Source organism: Lampris incognitus, chromosome 8, assembly GCF_029633865.1.
Source record: "Lampris incognitus isolate fLamInc1 chromosome 8, fLamInc1.hap2, whole genome shotgun sequence".
In the NCBI taxonomy this organism is placed as follows: Eukaryota; Metazoa; Chordata; class Actinopteri; order Lampriformes; family Lampridae; genus Lampris; species Lampris incognitus.
In genome coordinates, this window is record NC_079218.1 from 11,931,630 (window position 1) to 11,948,741 (window position 17,112).

The 17,112-nt window shown below is 43.1% G+C and overlaps 1 protein-coding gene across 1 annotated transcript in view; it reads left to right on the top strand.

Moving 5' to 3' along the window:
* The first annotated feature begins 212 nt into the window (after positions 1-212).
* The window catches only part of slc43a2b (solute carrier family 43 member 2b), a 20,934-nt gene continuing 4,034 nt past the window's right edge, over positions 213-17,112 (top strand). Inside the window, exons 1-4 of the mRNA XM_056285240.1 lie at positions 213-400; positions 3,662-3,981; positions 16,658-16,955; positions 17,082-17,111. Of these exons, the coding sequence (XP_056141215.1) occupies positions 3,819-3,981; positions 16,658-16,955; positions 17,082-17,111 (491 nt within the window). The 5' untranslated portion in view covers positions 213-400; positions 3,662-3,818. The remainder of the gene's footprint in view (positions 401-3,661; positions 3,982-16,657; positions 16,956-17,081; position 17,112) is intronic.

Here is a 17,112-nt window from a genome sequence, read left to right on the forward strand (position 1 = left end):
CGACCCGACTCCCCCCTTCCAAGGAGGTCCCTTTTGTTTTGCCCATTGAAAGCTGTTTGCCATCATTCATCATTTAGATTAGCCCTGCCGAGGAATTAATTAGCATCACACTACAGAGGTCGCCCCCCGCTTAGCGGAGCGGTGATAGAATTAACTTGCAATCTTAAAAGTCTTCACGTGCACGGATGTGGACCGTTGTCAGATGTCTGGCTGCTCCTGGCTGACGCAGCATCCGGGGACCTCCTCGCAGCCAATGGGACGGCAGGTCGGCGCCGTGGTGCGGGACTATATAAAGTGGGGTTTCTGGGGTAATGGGTGTTTCGCTGTCACCGGCCGCCCTCTGGAGAGCTGTGTGTGGGCTGAGGACAGCCTCGGGTGTGTGAAGCTGAACAGCACTAAGGTAGATGCCGTTTGATGCCGAGTCTCCCACAGATTCATGTTCATGGTGATACTTTGTGCATGCGCGCGCGCGCGCGTGCTTACTTCTATATTTGTGAGGCCAACAGAAGTTGTTAACCGTCAGGGTGAGGACATGTTGGCCGGTCCTCACTTCTTCAGTGGTCGATTTTTGGGGTTAGCATTTGGGGTTTAGGGGTTAAGGTCAGAATCAGCATTAGGCTAAGGTGAGGGTGTGGGGATGATATGGAGTCATTGGGGGTTACTCACTTAGCAGACCGGGTTCATCCAAAGAGACCTGCAAGAGGATCGTGTCCCAGCTGACACATTGTAAACTAGTTGGATGCTCACAAGTACAGAACAGCAAACGTGTGTGTGCGCGCGCGCGCACGTGTGTGAGAGTGAGTGAGAGAGAGAGAGAGAGAGAGAGAGAGAGAGAGAGAGAGAGAGAGAGAGAGAGAGAGAGAGAGAGAGAGAGATGTCTGCTTATTTGTTTATTGTGTGCCTCTTTTTTGTTGTGTTGGATGCGCTACAGTAATCAGAGAGAATAGCTGTGGGTGGAAGGGTCTGTGGGGACGTTTCATGTTTGTCTAATGGGGGTTTCGGGGGGTGGGGGTTCAGTACCAGTAGATGTGGGACCATTGAGGGAGTCCCACTTTTCTGGGTCCAGTTTGGACCAGTTTGCCTTTACCAGGAAACGGTGTGACGACTCTGGGCTGACAGCTCGTGAAAATGTCGACTCAGCTTCTGCATCGTTTGCAGCTTTAGTAATTTGGTGTAATGATCTTTGTCCTGGCATGAGCAAGACATGTCCCCCGGCATGTTAATATTTCACTAGCCGCTTCCACATGAAGGAGTTAGTTGTGTAATTAAGAGTGTCTTACCTTCGTTATCTCAGCCTGGTGTCCATCTACTGTGAGACACCACATCAAAGAACCCAGTCAAATCTCTGCTGAACATACCGATATAATATGGATATAATGTGGATATAATGTGGATATAATGAAAATGTAATATGGATATAATGTGGATATAATGAAAATGTAATATGGATATAATATGGACTGGATATAATATGGATATAATGAAAATATAATGGGGATATAATATGGACTGGATATAATGAAAATATAATATGGATATAATGTGGTTATAATGTGGATATAATATGGATATAATGTGGATATAATGTGGTTATGATATGGATATAATATGGACTGGATATAATATGGATATAATGAAAATATAATATGGGTATAATATGGATATAATGTGGATATAATATGGATATAATATGGATATAATATGGGTATAATGTGGATATAATATGGATATAATATGGGTATAATATGGATATAATATGGGTATAATGTGGATATAATGTGGATATAATATGGGTATAATATGGATATAATGAAAATATAATATGAATATAATGTGGATATAATGTGGATATAATATGGATATGTGGATATAATATGGATATAATGTGGATATAATATGGGTATAATATGGATGTAACGTGGATATAATATGGGTATAATATGGATATAATATGGATATGTGGATATAATATGGATATAATGTGGATATAATATGGATATAATATGGGTATAATATAGATATAATATGGATATATGGATATGTGGATATAATGTGGATATAATATGGATATAACATGGATATAATATGGGTATAAAATGGATATAATACGGATATGTGGATATAATATGGATATAATGTGGATATAATATGGGTATAATATGGATATAATATGGATATAACGTGGATATAATGTGGATATAATATGGATATAATATGGGTATAATATGGATATAATATGGATATATGGATATGTGGATATAATGTGGATATAATGTGGATATAATGTGGATATAATATGGGTATAATATGGATATAATATGGATATGTGGATATAATATGGATATAATGTGGATATAATATGGATATAACGTGGCTATAATATGGATATAATGTGGATATAATATGGGTATAATATGGATATAATATGGATATATGGTAATGTCAGACTAGATGTGTTGTGGGATTGTGGTTGTGGTAATCTGGTGATATAACCTAAATGTCGTCATTAACTGGTCTTAAAGGCTACATTACAGCAAAGTGAAACAAGTTTCTGAACGTATTCCACTGTTTTAGGGAAACGAACACTGCACGTCTCATGATATCTGCATCAACTTTTTCTGCTGTGTCAATATCTTATGAAAGCACCAACAACTTTTTTTCCTGATGAAAATGTGGCCATTTACTGTCTCCTACCAGATGATGACTCTCTTTTATACAGGTTTTATTGGAACAGTTTCAATGTACCGTATTGTTGCTTGGTTTGGTGACTTGACTCTGGCCAATAAAAAACGGCTTCATCAAATGGGCTAGCAAGATGTCAGGGAGAAGCCAAGCCCAGCTTACTGACCTTTTTAAAGGGAAGGTGTTCAGAAAGGCTACTTCCCTTCTGGAGTGCCAAGGTCACCCCCTTCCGCCAGAGTTTGAGCCGTTACCCTCGGGTCGTCGGTTGAGGATGTCCTGTATTAGGACTAAGAGATACAAGGCTTCCTTTGTCCCCACTGCCATTCAGTTGTTAAATGGCAGATAGTATTCATCTGTTGTCTGCAGATCGCTTGATTCCGTGGTCTCTATATTTGAACTCCTTTGGTCCTCCTTGCCCACTTTGTCCTGTTGTCAGTTCTGCCTCGGTCTTTGTATGTTTTGTTTTTGTGTGAGAGTTTTATTATACTGGCTGCAAACTAATTTCGCTGTAAGGGACAGTAGATGCTTTGACTGTGACAGTCATGCCCAAAATAAGTTTTTGAGTCAAGTTTATTTGAAAAGCCAACAATCACAAATGTGTCCCAAACGGCTTAACAACCACAGCTACGATTAGCAGAATGAACAGCTGCCCCCTGTCCTTAGACCCCTGACTCAGATGATGACAAACTCGGGGAAAAAGCAAATCAGAGAAAAATACCATCACGTGATGCATGTCAAGGAATTCAGTCAGGAAACATCAGCACATCTGATCTTGTCAGTTATCATCGGCCCTCTTACACAGCATTTTGCACAGACCACCGTATCAGCTCGTTGATACGGTTGGTACAGATCATGAGTCAGGGATCAAAGTTTCTCGTCTTTATCTTGAAATCTCAATGTCAGAAGGTGTCCCCATCCCGCCCTGCATGCTTGACTGCAACAAAAAGGCTAACTATAGAAACTCCTGTTCTCTCTGCAGACTAGCACCTGCTGAGCGGTCATCCAGACGTCCAACCTTTTCTCTTCTCTCACCTGTACACCGCCTTCCATCTCTCTCTCTCTCTCTCTCTCTGAATCCTCTATCTTCATCATCCCTTGCTATCCTCTCGTAATCTTTCCACCTCTCTCCCGGGACCATGGCTCCGACCCTGGCCACGGCCTTCGCCCGCCGCTGGTGGATGGCGGTCACCGCCGTCATCGAGAATCTGCTGTTCTCCGCCGTGCTGCTGGGATGGGGATCGCTGCTCATCATGCTGAAGTCGGAGGGTTTCTACTCGTACCTGTGCAACGAGGAAGAAGGTGAGTCACACTCCATAAACAGGACCAATAAATTCAGGTTTTAGTGGATTTGAGAGGCCTGGTACAGGACAGTGTAGGTCATATCATTTAGGAATGACAGAAGTCGACGTTGCACACAAACATCTCACATGTTGATATTCTGGGGGGGGGGGGTGAAACCTGGACTGACTTTATCATACAGGGCGTCTTTTGAGGAAAGGGGGTAGTGGAGAAAAGGAGATAGAAACAAATATGCACGTGAAATGCATAAGAAGACAGATAAAAACGTGCAAACAAGCAGTCATGATTGGGAAATCATAACCTGTGGCAGATTGAACAACAGAAAATAATAACTTAAATGGGTGATAACAGATGTTAGTGGTGAGAAAAGGGTGTGGTCTGCGAGAATGTGTGAGGTTGAGGTCTTAAAGCTGACGTGGCAATGAAATTGCTCAACTTTGCCGTCTCTTGCAGTCTCTTACAGTCTCAGCTGACAGAAGTGATGATAAGCCAAGTGAGTGTTTTCAACAGAATACGGTCGACAGAACGGGATGCTGAAGCAGCAGATTTTGTTTGCAGAAAGTTACAGAGAGTTTTTGTAGACAAGCTTTAATCAGAGGATATTTTGATGTGCGTGTGTAAAGATAGCCAGTTGACTTTAGGTTTATATACAAACATGTGGTTTTTCCTGAGAATCTCACTACTGGGAAAACCTCCAGAGCAAGCCATGTGGTTAAGAGAGGGTTGGTAGTAGGAATGAACGATAATGTCCTTTCAAAATCAACGTTGCGTTGTACACATGTGCAATAGTCACAATGCAAAAGATGCAGTTGATAAGGCATGTCAGTCATTATGCCAAAACTCTCATTGCTTGCTGAGAAATGAAATCCAGCAAGGTCAACTTTTTTTGTTTGTTAAAACTCTTGAGGAAAAATATTTTAAAGCATTTGACGAACAATCTATAATTTAGTCTGATTCAATGATTTCTGGGACACCTGTCCCCCCCCCCCCAAAAATCACCCTATTCATTACTAGAATGATCAATTCTTTGCAAATGGGCCTCTGAAAGTGGTGATTTTTATTGGACTGAAATGTTGTTCAGCCCTGGTTGGGGTGGAGGTTTTACTGCACATGCTAATGCTGCTATCAGTGTTGTCATCCAGTCGGTCTGTGTCTCAGCTGAACGAAACCCCTTTTCACTCAGTGTAATCCAACACTGCTGCTTTTTTAGTTCCCTTCTGCAGGAAGAATAGGTGTCCTCCTCTACAGGGGCCCTGGGACTTGAGGAGGTTAAATTTGATCACTTAAATTGGAGGAGGGAACAGGGAGAGGTGGCGGCGGAGGTAGAGGTGGGGTCCAAATTAGGAAAGAGGCCACTTTCTCATAAAACTAGGCTATAGGCCTTCTCTCTCACACGCACACATAAACACACAAAATGACACAGCTTGGCTAAATCAAACAACATGGCAGCTGACTTGTTGAGAAGAAACTGGTAGACGAGTTGGTTTGCTGATTGAAAGGATTTTTTTTTCTTAGTCACTGAAGGAAAGGAGTTCCCTGAGTTTCTGTCCATCTAAAAGTCACTTGTCTCAGTCAGGATGTGGCCTGACAGAGACGGACAGAGATGCTAATGAAGGAGAAGGAAAACAAGAGAGAGAGAGAGAGAATGGTGACGTCGCGAAGCTGCGCCCTGTCCTGGGAAAATCAGTTGATTGGGGTTTTTCTTCCTCAGTTTTAATAATTTCTCAAAATTATTTTTGGCATCCTGACTTTTTTTAAGCGTACACAATCAGCTGGTGATTTGCAGGATTTGTTTTGGTGCTTATCTGGAAGGTTCACTCTGTTCATTTCCATAGACCTCTTATCATGTGACGTAAAAGCTGCAGATGCGCGCGCAGAACGTGGGTCAAAACATGGCCGAGACTGCTTTCACCATCGAAGAGAAACAAGTTTTGCTTAATAAAATCAGTGGTAAGCCCTCGTAGTTTAATTGTTTGTACGATTGAAGTGTTCGTATTCAACAAAAGTTGAATTGTTTGTACGGTTATGAGATCGAGGCTGGAGTCAAATGATGACGTCAAACATCATGACGCAAAGCTGACGGAATCGTTGTCAAACTTGAGGAAGGCCAGGCATTAACGACTCAGACTTTGGTTCGTTAGTTGCTCTGCTAGGACAGTATCTCATTTGGAGCTGTTACGTACGTCACAATACTTATTTGTGTAAGAAACGGATACATACCAGGTATGAAATGTTCTCCACAGATCTTCGCGTTTGATATTTGCTCTTCTGGGCAGTTGCTTGTTTTTAACCATCTTTACGATTTGTGCGACCGACAGCGCAACAACTGTGAGGCGTTTCGTTTAAAATCGGTTTCTCCGCGGTGATCTCGTCGAAATGAACGTAGTAACGTTTCCAAACGCAAGACTCGTGGTCCCTTTTTGCCTCACAATCTGCGCGCGCACATTTGGCGCATGCAAGGGAACGCGTCGATTCCAACGATCACCACCCAGGCTAGCATGTTATGTTAGCGTCTCTCAAGCTAGCATGTTATCTTAAAGTCTCTCAGGTTAGCATGTTATAGTAGCGTCTCTCAGGTTAGCATGTTATCTTAGCGTTCCTCAGGTTAGCATGTTATCTTAACGTCTCTCGGGTTAGCATGTTATCTTAACGTCTCTCGGGTTAGCGTGTTATCTTAGCGTCTCTCGGGTTAGCATGTTATATTAGCGTCTCTCAGGTTAGCATGTTATTTTAGCGTCTCTCGAGTTAGCATGTTATCTTAACGTCTCTCGGGTTAGCATGTTATCTTAGCGTCTCTCAGGTTAGCATGTTATCTTAGCGTTCCTCAGGTTAGCATGTTATCTTAAAGCAGGGGTCGGGAACCTTTTTGACTGGGAGAGCCATAAAAGCCAAATATTTCTAAATATATTTCATTGAGAGCCATATAGTATTTTTAACGTATAATAAATTAAATATGTCTTACTTTTAATGCGACTTCTGGTGCTGCATGGTTTTGCTGATGGCCTTGTAGTCTGGTTCATACGTGGTGAGGTTGAGCTTCATGCAGGCGTTGAGGCTTCCATCAGTTAAACGTGAGCGTAGGTTGGTCTTAATGTTCCTCATATGCGAGAAAGACTGTTCACATGCATATGTAGAGCCAAACATGGTCAATACGGCAATACTCACACGCTGCATTGTGTGGTATGTCACAGGAAGCTCGTTCCAAGTTTTAAGAATCAGCTGGTCTTCAGGTTGAAGATTTTTCATTTCTGTCCACTTGTGTTCCCTCGCCAGCTCTGCTCGCTGTCGCGCAAGACTTTCCAACTCTCCATTAAGTGACTTGAACTTACTCATCCACATGTCTGATGCCTTCAGGTCAGCAACTTCCAGCTCAAAGTCTCCGATAGAGACCCCGGGGATGCATGTCAGGTCGATTTTGTCCACTGCACACTCATGTGGATGAGTGATGAACTTGAAAAGACCAGTGCGCGCACAAAATTCTCCAAAACGTGCTTTGAATGACTGCAGGAGATTGAACGTAAAGCCAGCTAGCTGCTGGAGATCCAGATGTTGAGTGGAGTCACTTGCTAAGCATGCATCTCTAAATTGTTGCAGTCTTTCAAAGTGCAGAAGACGACCTGTTTCAATGTCCCTGAGAAAGACTTCCAGCTTGCTTTCAAATGCAAACACTGCTTGTTGAAGGGATGAGATTGTATTTCCAATACCTTGCATTTTCACATTGAGCTGGTTCAGATGGCCAGTTATGTCCACGAGATAGTGAAACTGCAGGAGCCAGTCAGTGTTGTCTAGCTCAGGATGCTTGACGCCTTTCATTTCAAGAAAAGTCCGGATTTCACTCAGGCAAGCTGCAAAACGGCTGAGCACCTTCCCCCTTGACAACCAACGCACGTTGCTGTGTAAAAGCAGACCGGGATAATGATTCCCAACTTCTTCTAACAGAGCTTTAAACTGGCGATCATTTAAAGCTCGGGCAACAATAAAGTTGACCACTCGAATGACCAGAGACATCACCTCGCCAAGCTCCTGGCCACACGTCTGAGCGCAAAGCGCCTCCTGGTGCAGGATGCAATGAAAACTTAGGATGGCTCTCTTTTCATGTTCACGGAGAAGCGCTACAAATCCTTTGTTCTTCCCCAACATACAGGGTGCACCATCAGTACAGACAGAAATAAGTTTATCCATCGGTAGTTTTTTTTCTTTAGCAAACTCCATGAAAGACATGAATAAATCCTCTCCTCTTGTTGTCCCTTTCATTGGCAAAACAGCCAAGCTTTCCTCACGCAGTGTGTCACCTGCAGCATACCTGGCAATGATACTGCACTGAGATAGATGGCTAACGTCTGTTGACTCATCTAACGCGAGAGAAAAGTATGTCCCGGCGTTTATGTCCTTAATTTGTGTTTCCTCGACTTGATTTGCCATCATGATGCTACGATCGTGCACAGTTCTTGCTGACAGGGGCATGTCTTTTATTCGTTTGATTATCTTGTCTTTATTTGGGAAGTCATCAAACAGTTCATTGGCCACATCAAGCATGAATGTTTTGGCATACTCGCCATCTGTGAATGACTTTCCATTCCTTACTATTGCCAAAGCACCCGCAAAGCTAGCGGAATTCCCGTCACCTTGCTTGGTCCACACACGTAGTTGCTGCTGACTCGTCTGCACTCTCCGCTGTAGCTCCTCGCATGCCCTTTTCCTGCTGTCCCCCGCTGGATATTTCCATGCAAATGAAGCATGGTGCGTATCGAAGTGCCGCTTTATATTTGACCGTTTCATCGATGCAATTTTATCATTGCATATTAGACATACCGCAGATCCTGCTCTCTCCACAAATGCAAATTCCTCTGTCCACGCAGCCTGGAATGCACGGTAATCATCGTCTTTTTTTCTTTTCGCCATCTTTTCCGTTACAAGGGTTGAAGCGGATAAGCTAGTTGGCTATCTGATAAAATTGATTTCTTCACCTTTACAATGACCCGGACATGCTCGCGAGCCATTGGTTCCCGACCCGACCCACGGGTGACCCGTGACCCGTGAAATTTATCTTCAAAACTAATTTCTGTTTACTTTAAAATGACACAGTATTATTAAGAAATATCACAAGTATTTCAAAATCAGTTCCAAACTGATTTTTTTGAAAAAAAAATAATTTTCAACTCAAAATTGTCTGGGAGCCATATGCCATCACCGGAAGAGCCATATATGGCTCGCGAGCCATAGGTTCCCGACCGCTGTCTTAAAGTCTCTGAGGTTAGCATTTTATATTAGCGTCTCTCAGGTTACCATGTTATCTTAACGTCTCTCGGGTTAGCATGTTATCTTAGCGTTCCTCAGGTTAGCATGTTTTCTTAGCGTCTCTCGGGTTAGCATGTAATTTTAGCGTCTGTACCCGACAGTACCTGTCCCAGTGAAAAACGCATTGATAAATTCCACATGAAACGATGAATTATATATTCAGCTATGGCTACAATGTTGTAAGCAAATCGTAGCTATTTGGAGGAAGCAACAACAACAACAAAAAAACAAAAAACCAGCAGCAACCTTAGTGACACTTCGCCTCGTGTCTGAACACAACCTTAGATGTAACAGCAAGACTAGTTGTTTAACAGCAACGGGCTTAAGTTTCACTCTTTTCTTCTTAAAATGTGAATATTTCTAGATTGATGTTGTTTTGTTTTTGTTTTTTTTCCTCAGTAAAGACCCAAAGCAACCCACTACTGTTATGGGTGGCTTATGTATGACCACCAAGGCCGGCTTACCTCATTCTGATTAGGTAACACTGAGAAAAACAAAACACCCACATCAGCTTAACTCCTCTCAGGCACGTGAAACTCAGATCAAGGGACAAAAAGATCCGCGGGGGGATTTATTACCAATAATTTAGAAGTGTAAAGTCCATTTATAAAGATAAATGGGCAAGAGAGACACAGAGGAAAAGCTGCTAAAACTGATAAAGTGAATGAACAGAGAACTGCTGAGGCTGAAAGAAAACAGAGGTAAAGGAGAGGAAGGAGGATGGAGTTGGCGTGCCGTACGTTAGACGGCAGCTGGGTGTTGGATTCGGTCCGGATAATTCATGTGAGTTGGCGCAGGAGTCACAGTGGGTTTGGAGACCTTGTGGCCTCGTCTAATATCCCATGATGCTTTGCATGACGGCTTGCACAGCCTGCCTGAGACGGGCTGTTCCCACCCAGAGGACGTGAGTTACATCTGCTAGAAGTTGCTTTATTTTCTGGTTTTGTGATACTGAAATATTGGAGGGGGTGTATTACTTATGTGTATGCAAAGTGTTTGTGTTAATCCACATGTGAAAAACAGTCAATTGAGCAGTTTGACCAAAAAAAAATCTTGTATGATAGATTTGTTCAAGTAACGACAAAATGCCCTGTTTACACCTGACATTAACATGCGTCTTGGATGATCCAGTCACAAGTGGACAGCTCTTAAGTACAGGTGTGAACGCATCCAAAACGCATTTTGAGGACGCATTGAGATCGATCGCTCAGACCACATTTGGAGGTGGTCTGGGCCACATATGGCCATATTCTTTTAACAGCATGTACACGAATGTGTCCTGGGCAAAATTGATGGACCAGCTACTCAACCGACATCCTCTGCGTAAGCGGAAGTACGGACTCATTCGTGCACCAATGGCATCATATTATGGTCTTTTCAGACGGTAAGCGACACTCCGCCTGCGCACTTGCTTGGATCCGCGGGGTCTCAATGTACTCATGTGAATAGACAGGCAGACAAGCGCTCCACACGTTAATGCCAGGCGCTCTACGCATGGTTACCATGGAAGACTTCTGTGCACTACTGCATCCCTGCCGGTACAACTATAGGAATTGAGTCTATAACTAAACAACATACCTACTAAGTTTCAAATTAGTTTAGTTAAGTTTACATGGCAAGGATCAGTCTCATGTCCATTTTGTGGGGTGACACTGCGTGTCACGTAGAAAAAAGTTCAAGACAATTCAACTCTGGCAGTGGGCTTGTGCATGAGACGAGCACGACTGCGACACTTCATGGGATGGTGCCCGCTTGTCGCTCCACCTGACAGATTGCCCATGCCTCCCTACCTGCCTGCTCGCCTCTCATTCAAAATGAATTACTTAGGTGCATCAATCGCTCCCCGTCTGAAAAGACCATATTAAAGTGTGAAACAACAAGAAGTCTTTGTGCGTGCTCAGAAAGTTGAATCAGTTCATTTGGACACAATCTTTATTGGGAGAATCGTTCCATCACTCACCTGAGTTCTTCAGTCTCAACTGGCTGCAGGTATCCCCACTTATAAACAGATATACCCCATCCATATAAACAGATGTTGCAACAATGCATTTGGTCTTTGCAAGGTGAAATTATCTACGTGTTAATTTGCATATAGAGTGGGGAAGTGGTCACAAATGGTCACTTGAGACGCATGTGGGGACACATTCTAATGCCAGGTGTGAACTGAAGTACTTAGAGCTGTCCACTTGTGATGGGATCACCCTAGACGTATGTTACTACCAGGTATAAACAGGGCTCAGGACTAGCTGTGTCCACAGTCATGCTCTCACTCACTCATTCGCTATTCCCTACATATGAAACACCCAATCGTGTACTCTGTATAGTACGTGTTAGATGAAGATTTCAGACACTATTTCATGGTGAAGAGTGCACAAGCAGCGCGGAGAAGAAGCAAAGCATTGCATTGTGGTATTTTTTTGCATAAAATATTGCACATAAGTTGGACGCTACATTTTCAGTTGCATTGTGGGATATTTTAAAAAAAATACTAAATAGTGAACAAATTTTACAGTTAGAGTTCAGACACGTCAATAAAATGGAGAACGGTGACTACAGTGTACTATAGCAAATAAGGGAGCGATTTCTGACAGCAAATGTTTTCAGACTGATAGAAAGGTGGGGAAGGAACCTATGTATTGCAACAAACAATTATTTTCATCATCAAATAATATATGGATCATTTTTTGTTTAATCAAATAATCATCTAGTTAACAAAACTGAAAACGATGTATTGAAGTCATATATTTTAGTCTGACCAGCAGCTCTAAAAAAAAACTGTATAGTATTTATCTTATAATGTTATAAATCAGAGAAAGGCAAGCAAATTTTAGTATTTGAGAAGATGTAACCAGCAAACGTTTGGTAGCTTTAATTAATAGATGACCAAGATGATTAATAATCGATTAATATTCTGTCGACTGATTGACTGACTAATACATGAGATGTGACGCATGACTATCTGCTTTATATTTATACATATCTTTTTTCTGAACTGTTCTGTTAATCGCGCTCATCATCTCCACGTTTCTCCTCTCTCGTGTCCATATTGCCCCCTCACCACCTCCATGAGAGATGTTTCATCATATCTTCTCACAACCTTGTTAAGGTTTTCATTTGTACAGTTGCTCCATCAGCTGGCTGTGTGTCAGATACATTAACATGTTATTATTAGATGGTATAGAAATGTATTGGAGGGCAATATGCCCTTTCTTTCTTTTTTAGGTATGTCAGAAATTTATTTTGCTAGAAAAGAACTTAACACTACCTGGACAGGTTCAGTCCAAAATACAAACCCAGACAAGGATGCTGGCTGCCCTTATTGCACCTTTAGTGTGCCTCTTTTAAACTGAAAACGAGCAAGTGAACTTCTGTTTTACTTTTGTTGCACTCACAAAAGGTGAACTTGAGAGTAATGTACTTAAACTTCACTTCCGCTTCCAGACTTGTCGAATACTTTGCACTTTTGCAAAACATATACTGATACTTTAAATGAAACGTTGGCCTCATTTATATTTCTGTGCACTCATAAGTACAGTTTCAACAAATTTTAAAGTATACTTAAGTATACTTTGACATAATATGCCTACAGTATGCCAGTGTTTTGTAAGGGAACACACAAACGCACAAACCAGAATCAGAATCAGAATCGTGTTTATTGGCCATGTAGGTTTGCACTACATGGAATTGGACTCTGGTTTCGTGGTTCTGTCAGTGTACTTAACATAGAATAACAACACTACAACACAACAATCTGCAGATATATACACAAGGATTGACTTATACATGTGAAATAAGAGGTGAAATGCACACAGTATCCTCTGTTCTATCTGCTTATGGCTGCAGCTGCAGATAGCACTAGCTCGGCGCTAATCAGAGGTCAGGAATGAGACTGGAGATAACGTGACTTTACCATTTCCCTGAATAAGCAATTCTGCGGCTTGCCGATGAAGAAACACTTCTGTGTGCTTTGTCATGTTGTTGAACACCAACCGGAGTTTCACCCGTCTTTGCCACAGCTCACGTGCAGGTTTCCTCCATCACCTCTTCTTGTGTGTCAGCCAGCTGCTCGCTCTCACGTTGCTCCTTAGCTAGCGACGGGGTGCCAAGCCAGTTCCCTCAGGAAGGCCTTTGGCATTTTGCTATCACACGCGTCATGACGTTTCACATGGGGTCACCACACATGCTTGTCTCTGCTGAGTACCTCAACGAGGGGGTGATGATGCCACAGAAAAAGAGAGATCCACAGTGTGGAGTGCAGGTGTGAAACTGATGCATGTGAGGAGGTGAATGGATCGTTGTAGCGGCAAGACACCGTTAGCAGCCATGATACTGAGCATTCCTCTGGTGCCCTAGTTGTGTCCGCCATTGACGTCACTCCTGAATAATCTGTGAATAGCAATTCTACATTATACAGCTGTATGTAGCATTGTTATTTACACTTTCTTTAACAATGCAGCCTATCGGCAAACCAGGAAGTGAATTGTCACATTCTTAGATGGTCTGTTAGTGACCACAATGTGTCTATCTAGCCTAGCTAGCTAAGGGAAATAATGTTATAAATCATGATTATGTCTCTTTAATCAGAAATTAATTTTGAAATGTCTCATCTACTTTTATCTTAAATTAAAATGTGGGAAGTAATGAAAATAAAGGTTGCTGTAGCCCAAAAAAAAAAAAATCACAAGAATTTTCAGTCTTGTGAACATTTTTTACTTTCCACTGAAGAACATATATTCAATAGATGGAGAGCCGCAGTTAAGAGGCAGCTTAAAATATTCTTACAGTGTTTCTTCAGAAACTTCTTAGTTTTGTGTTTTTAATCAGGGCAAACTTAACACACACACACACACACATGTGGGTGGGTGGGTGGATGGGTATTAACTTTGCCCTTTGCTCGTGGTGCTGGATGTGTAATGAAATTGCCCGGGCAGCATTTTAGGTTAGATTGTCGTGGCTCCTCGCACCTTGTGCTCTGTCTATCGAGTACAAGGTCAAGGTGTGGCTCACTGGTGCTTGGTCAGCTCCGGCGGCGAAGTGTTTGCACTACACGATGACTTATGGCTCACATGGGTAGAGCTTGTGTGTGTGTGTGTGTGTGCGTGCATGTGTTTGTGTGTGCATGTGTGCGTATCCGTTCTGGCGTTCATGTGCACGTGCCATCGGCCGGGGACCTATCAGGAACTTGTGAAGAAGCAGAGTTGTCATCGTCAAACAGGACAGGAGGCCCTGCAGGGCCTCCTAACACACGATTAACAATATTCCCAAGCTGCCCTGCTTTCATGTTACAATCACGTTTTGTTCTTAGTTAGACTGTAACAGATTTATGACTGCTCAGGAATTGGGTCATACTGTAGCGATGGGACGCGTGTTACAGGGTTGCACCTTGCCAACATAATTCCCCGTCTCTCTCGACCAATAAACTTTGGAATTTCTTGACGGCTGTCGGATTGTGTCGGCTGATGTGTTGGCAGAGAGGGCAAACGGGTTGGCAGCGTCTGTTACCGCCAAAACATTTCAAGTGGAAAAATTAGATGCTGATTTTGTTTTTGGGGTCAGGTCACGTGTCTCAAACTGTCTGACAGAGTAGGTAGGTAGGTAGATAGATAGACATACAGACAGACAGACAGATAGATAGATAGATAGATAGATAGATAGATAGATAGATAGATAGATAGATAGATAGATAGATAGATATTATAATATAATATAATGATTATAATATTATAATCATTGTTGTATTGTGTTGTTGTTTTACATGCTTTGGCAATATGTACACAAATGTATGTCATGCCAATAAAGCACATATTGAATTAAATAGATAGATAGACAGACAGACAGACAGATAGATAGATAGATGTGTGGATGGATGGGTTAGATCAATAGATAGATGGATGGATGGGTGGATGGATGGATAGATACATAGATAGATTATTTTTCTCGAAGAAATTTGTTGCCACATTCTCTATATCAACATACAAGTTTATATTTCATTACTCCGCCGTCAAATTATCCACAAATACACAAACTACCATAAAAGTCTCTGCAAAACTTCTAATTTTCTGACTTCAAATGGGATTTTTATTCTATCATATCCAAATATTCATTTGCATTAATTTACCGAATCATGGCTCCTCATCCTTCTGATTCCACAACCACACGGGCTGCCGGTGTACTGTAGAGAATATACCCCACGTGTTTTAACAACCCCACCAAAATCACCGGCCCCTCTCTGGCCACCCCACTCCAAACTGTTTCCTCTGACAAACAAGTCCCAGTAGATGCAGAAATGTCATGTTTCTCCTAATAGCAGGCACATATGTATAAGGCGCATATAGGCAAAGGGCTTATGCAGGATACACCAGCATCTTCTCCTTCGTTTGATGTAATTTTGGGAGCATTTTTCCCTCATCTGTGTATTGGCGGATAGCTGATAAACACATGCCATGGGGAGGATGTGAGTGTATGAGCATAAAACGCATTCAGCACCTTAAACTTGTGTGTTTTTATGGGGTGTCTCGGTGGCGTAGCGGTCTACCCCGTTGCCTACCAACACGGGGATCTCCGGCGTCACTCCACCATCTTCTCGGGGTTTCCCGGCTAAGGCCGCCTTGTCGTATTTTTAGGTAGCTAATGTTCTGCCGGTTTAAAAAGATCGCGTCGCGGGACTTCGCGGCAACGTACAGAATTTCACGTATTGTATACCTTGCAGTAATTTAGCCAGGACATAGACTGACTAACAAACTGACTAACAAACTTGATTGCGTCAAGCTTGAATAATATTTTCATTATCTCTAAAAAAAATATATAATATTAACATTATTTTGCCACAAAGGCTGTGTTTCGCGAGCTTTTCAAACGGGCAGATTGTTAGCTACCTAAAAACGCGCTAAAAAATGCGACAAGGGTGCCTCAGCCGGGAAAATATTTACCCCGAGAAGATCATGTTGTGACACCAGTTCGAATACCCGTGTTACCTCCGGTTTGGTCGAGCGCACCTGCAGACACAATTGGCCGTACCTTTGGTGGGAAGCCGGATGTGGGTATGTGTCCTGGTCACTGTACCAGCGCCTCCTCTGTTCGGTCGGGGCACCTGTTCGGGGGGGGGGGTTGAACTGGGGGAATAGCGTGATCCTCCCACACACTACGTCCCCCTGGTGAAACTCCTCACTGTCAGGTGAAAAGAAGCGGCTGGTGACTCCACATGTATCGGAGGAGGCATGTGGGTAGTCTGTAACCCTCCCCGGATCGGCAGAGGGGGGTGGAGCAGTGACCGGGATGGCTCAGAAAGCGGGGTGATTGGCCAGGTACAATTGGGGAGAAAAAGGGGGAAAGATAAAAAAAAAAACCTTGTTTTTCTTTCTGTCACCACATCTTGCAGGTAACGGCACTTCCTACAACCTCACCCTGCCGATGGTCACGCCCGCCGCCGATGACGAGTACGCCGACTACTACGAGTCTGAGAGCGGAGTGGTGGGCCTGGGCGACGGGGTGGAGATTCGACCCCTGGTGCCCTTGGACGGCCCCTTGAGGATGAACGGCTGGCTGATCTGCAAAGAGCAGGACGAGATGCTGAACCTGGCCTTCACCGTGGGCTCCTTCCTGCTGTCGGCCATCACGCTGCCTCTGGGCATCGTCATGGACAAATACGGGCCTCGCAAGCTTCGCCTGCTGGGCAGGTAAGAGGGCGGGGGGGGGGTGGGTGGGTACGGAGGACTCGGCACGGCGCTCGTTGCACGGCTCGTCTCATTTGCATGTTTGTGTTGGCGCATGAATAATATGGTTTGATTCTGTGTCCTTTTCAGCACCTGTTTTGGATTTTCCTGCCTGCTCATC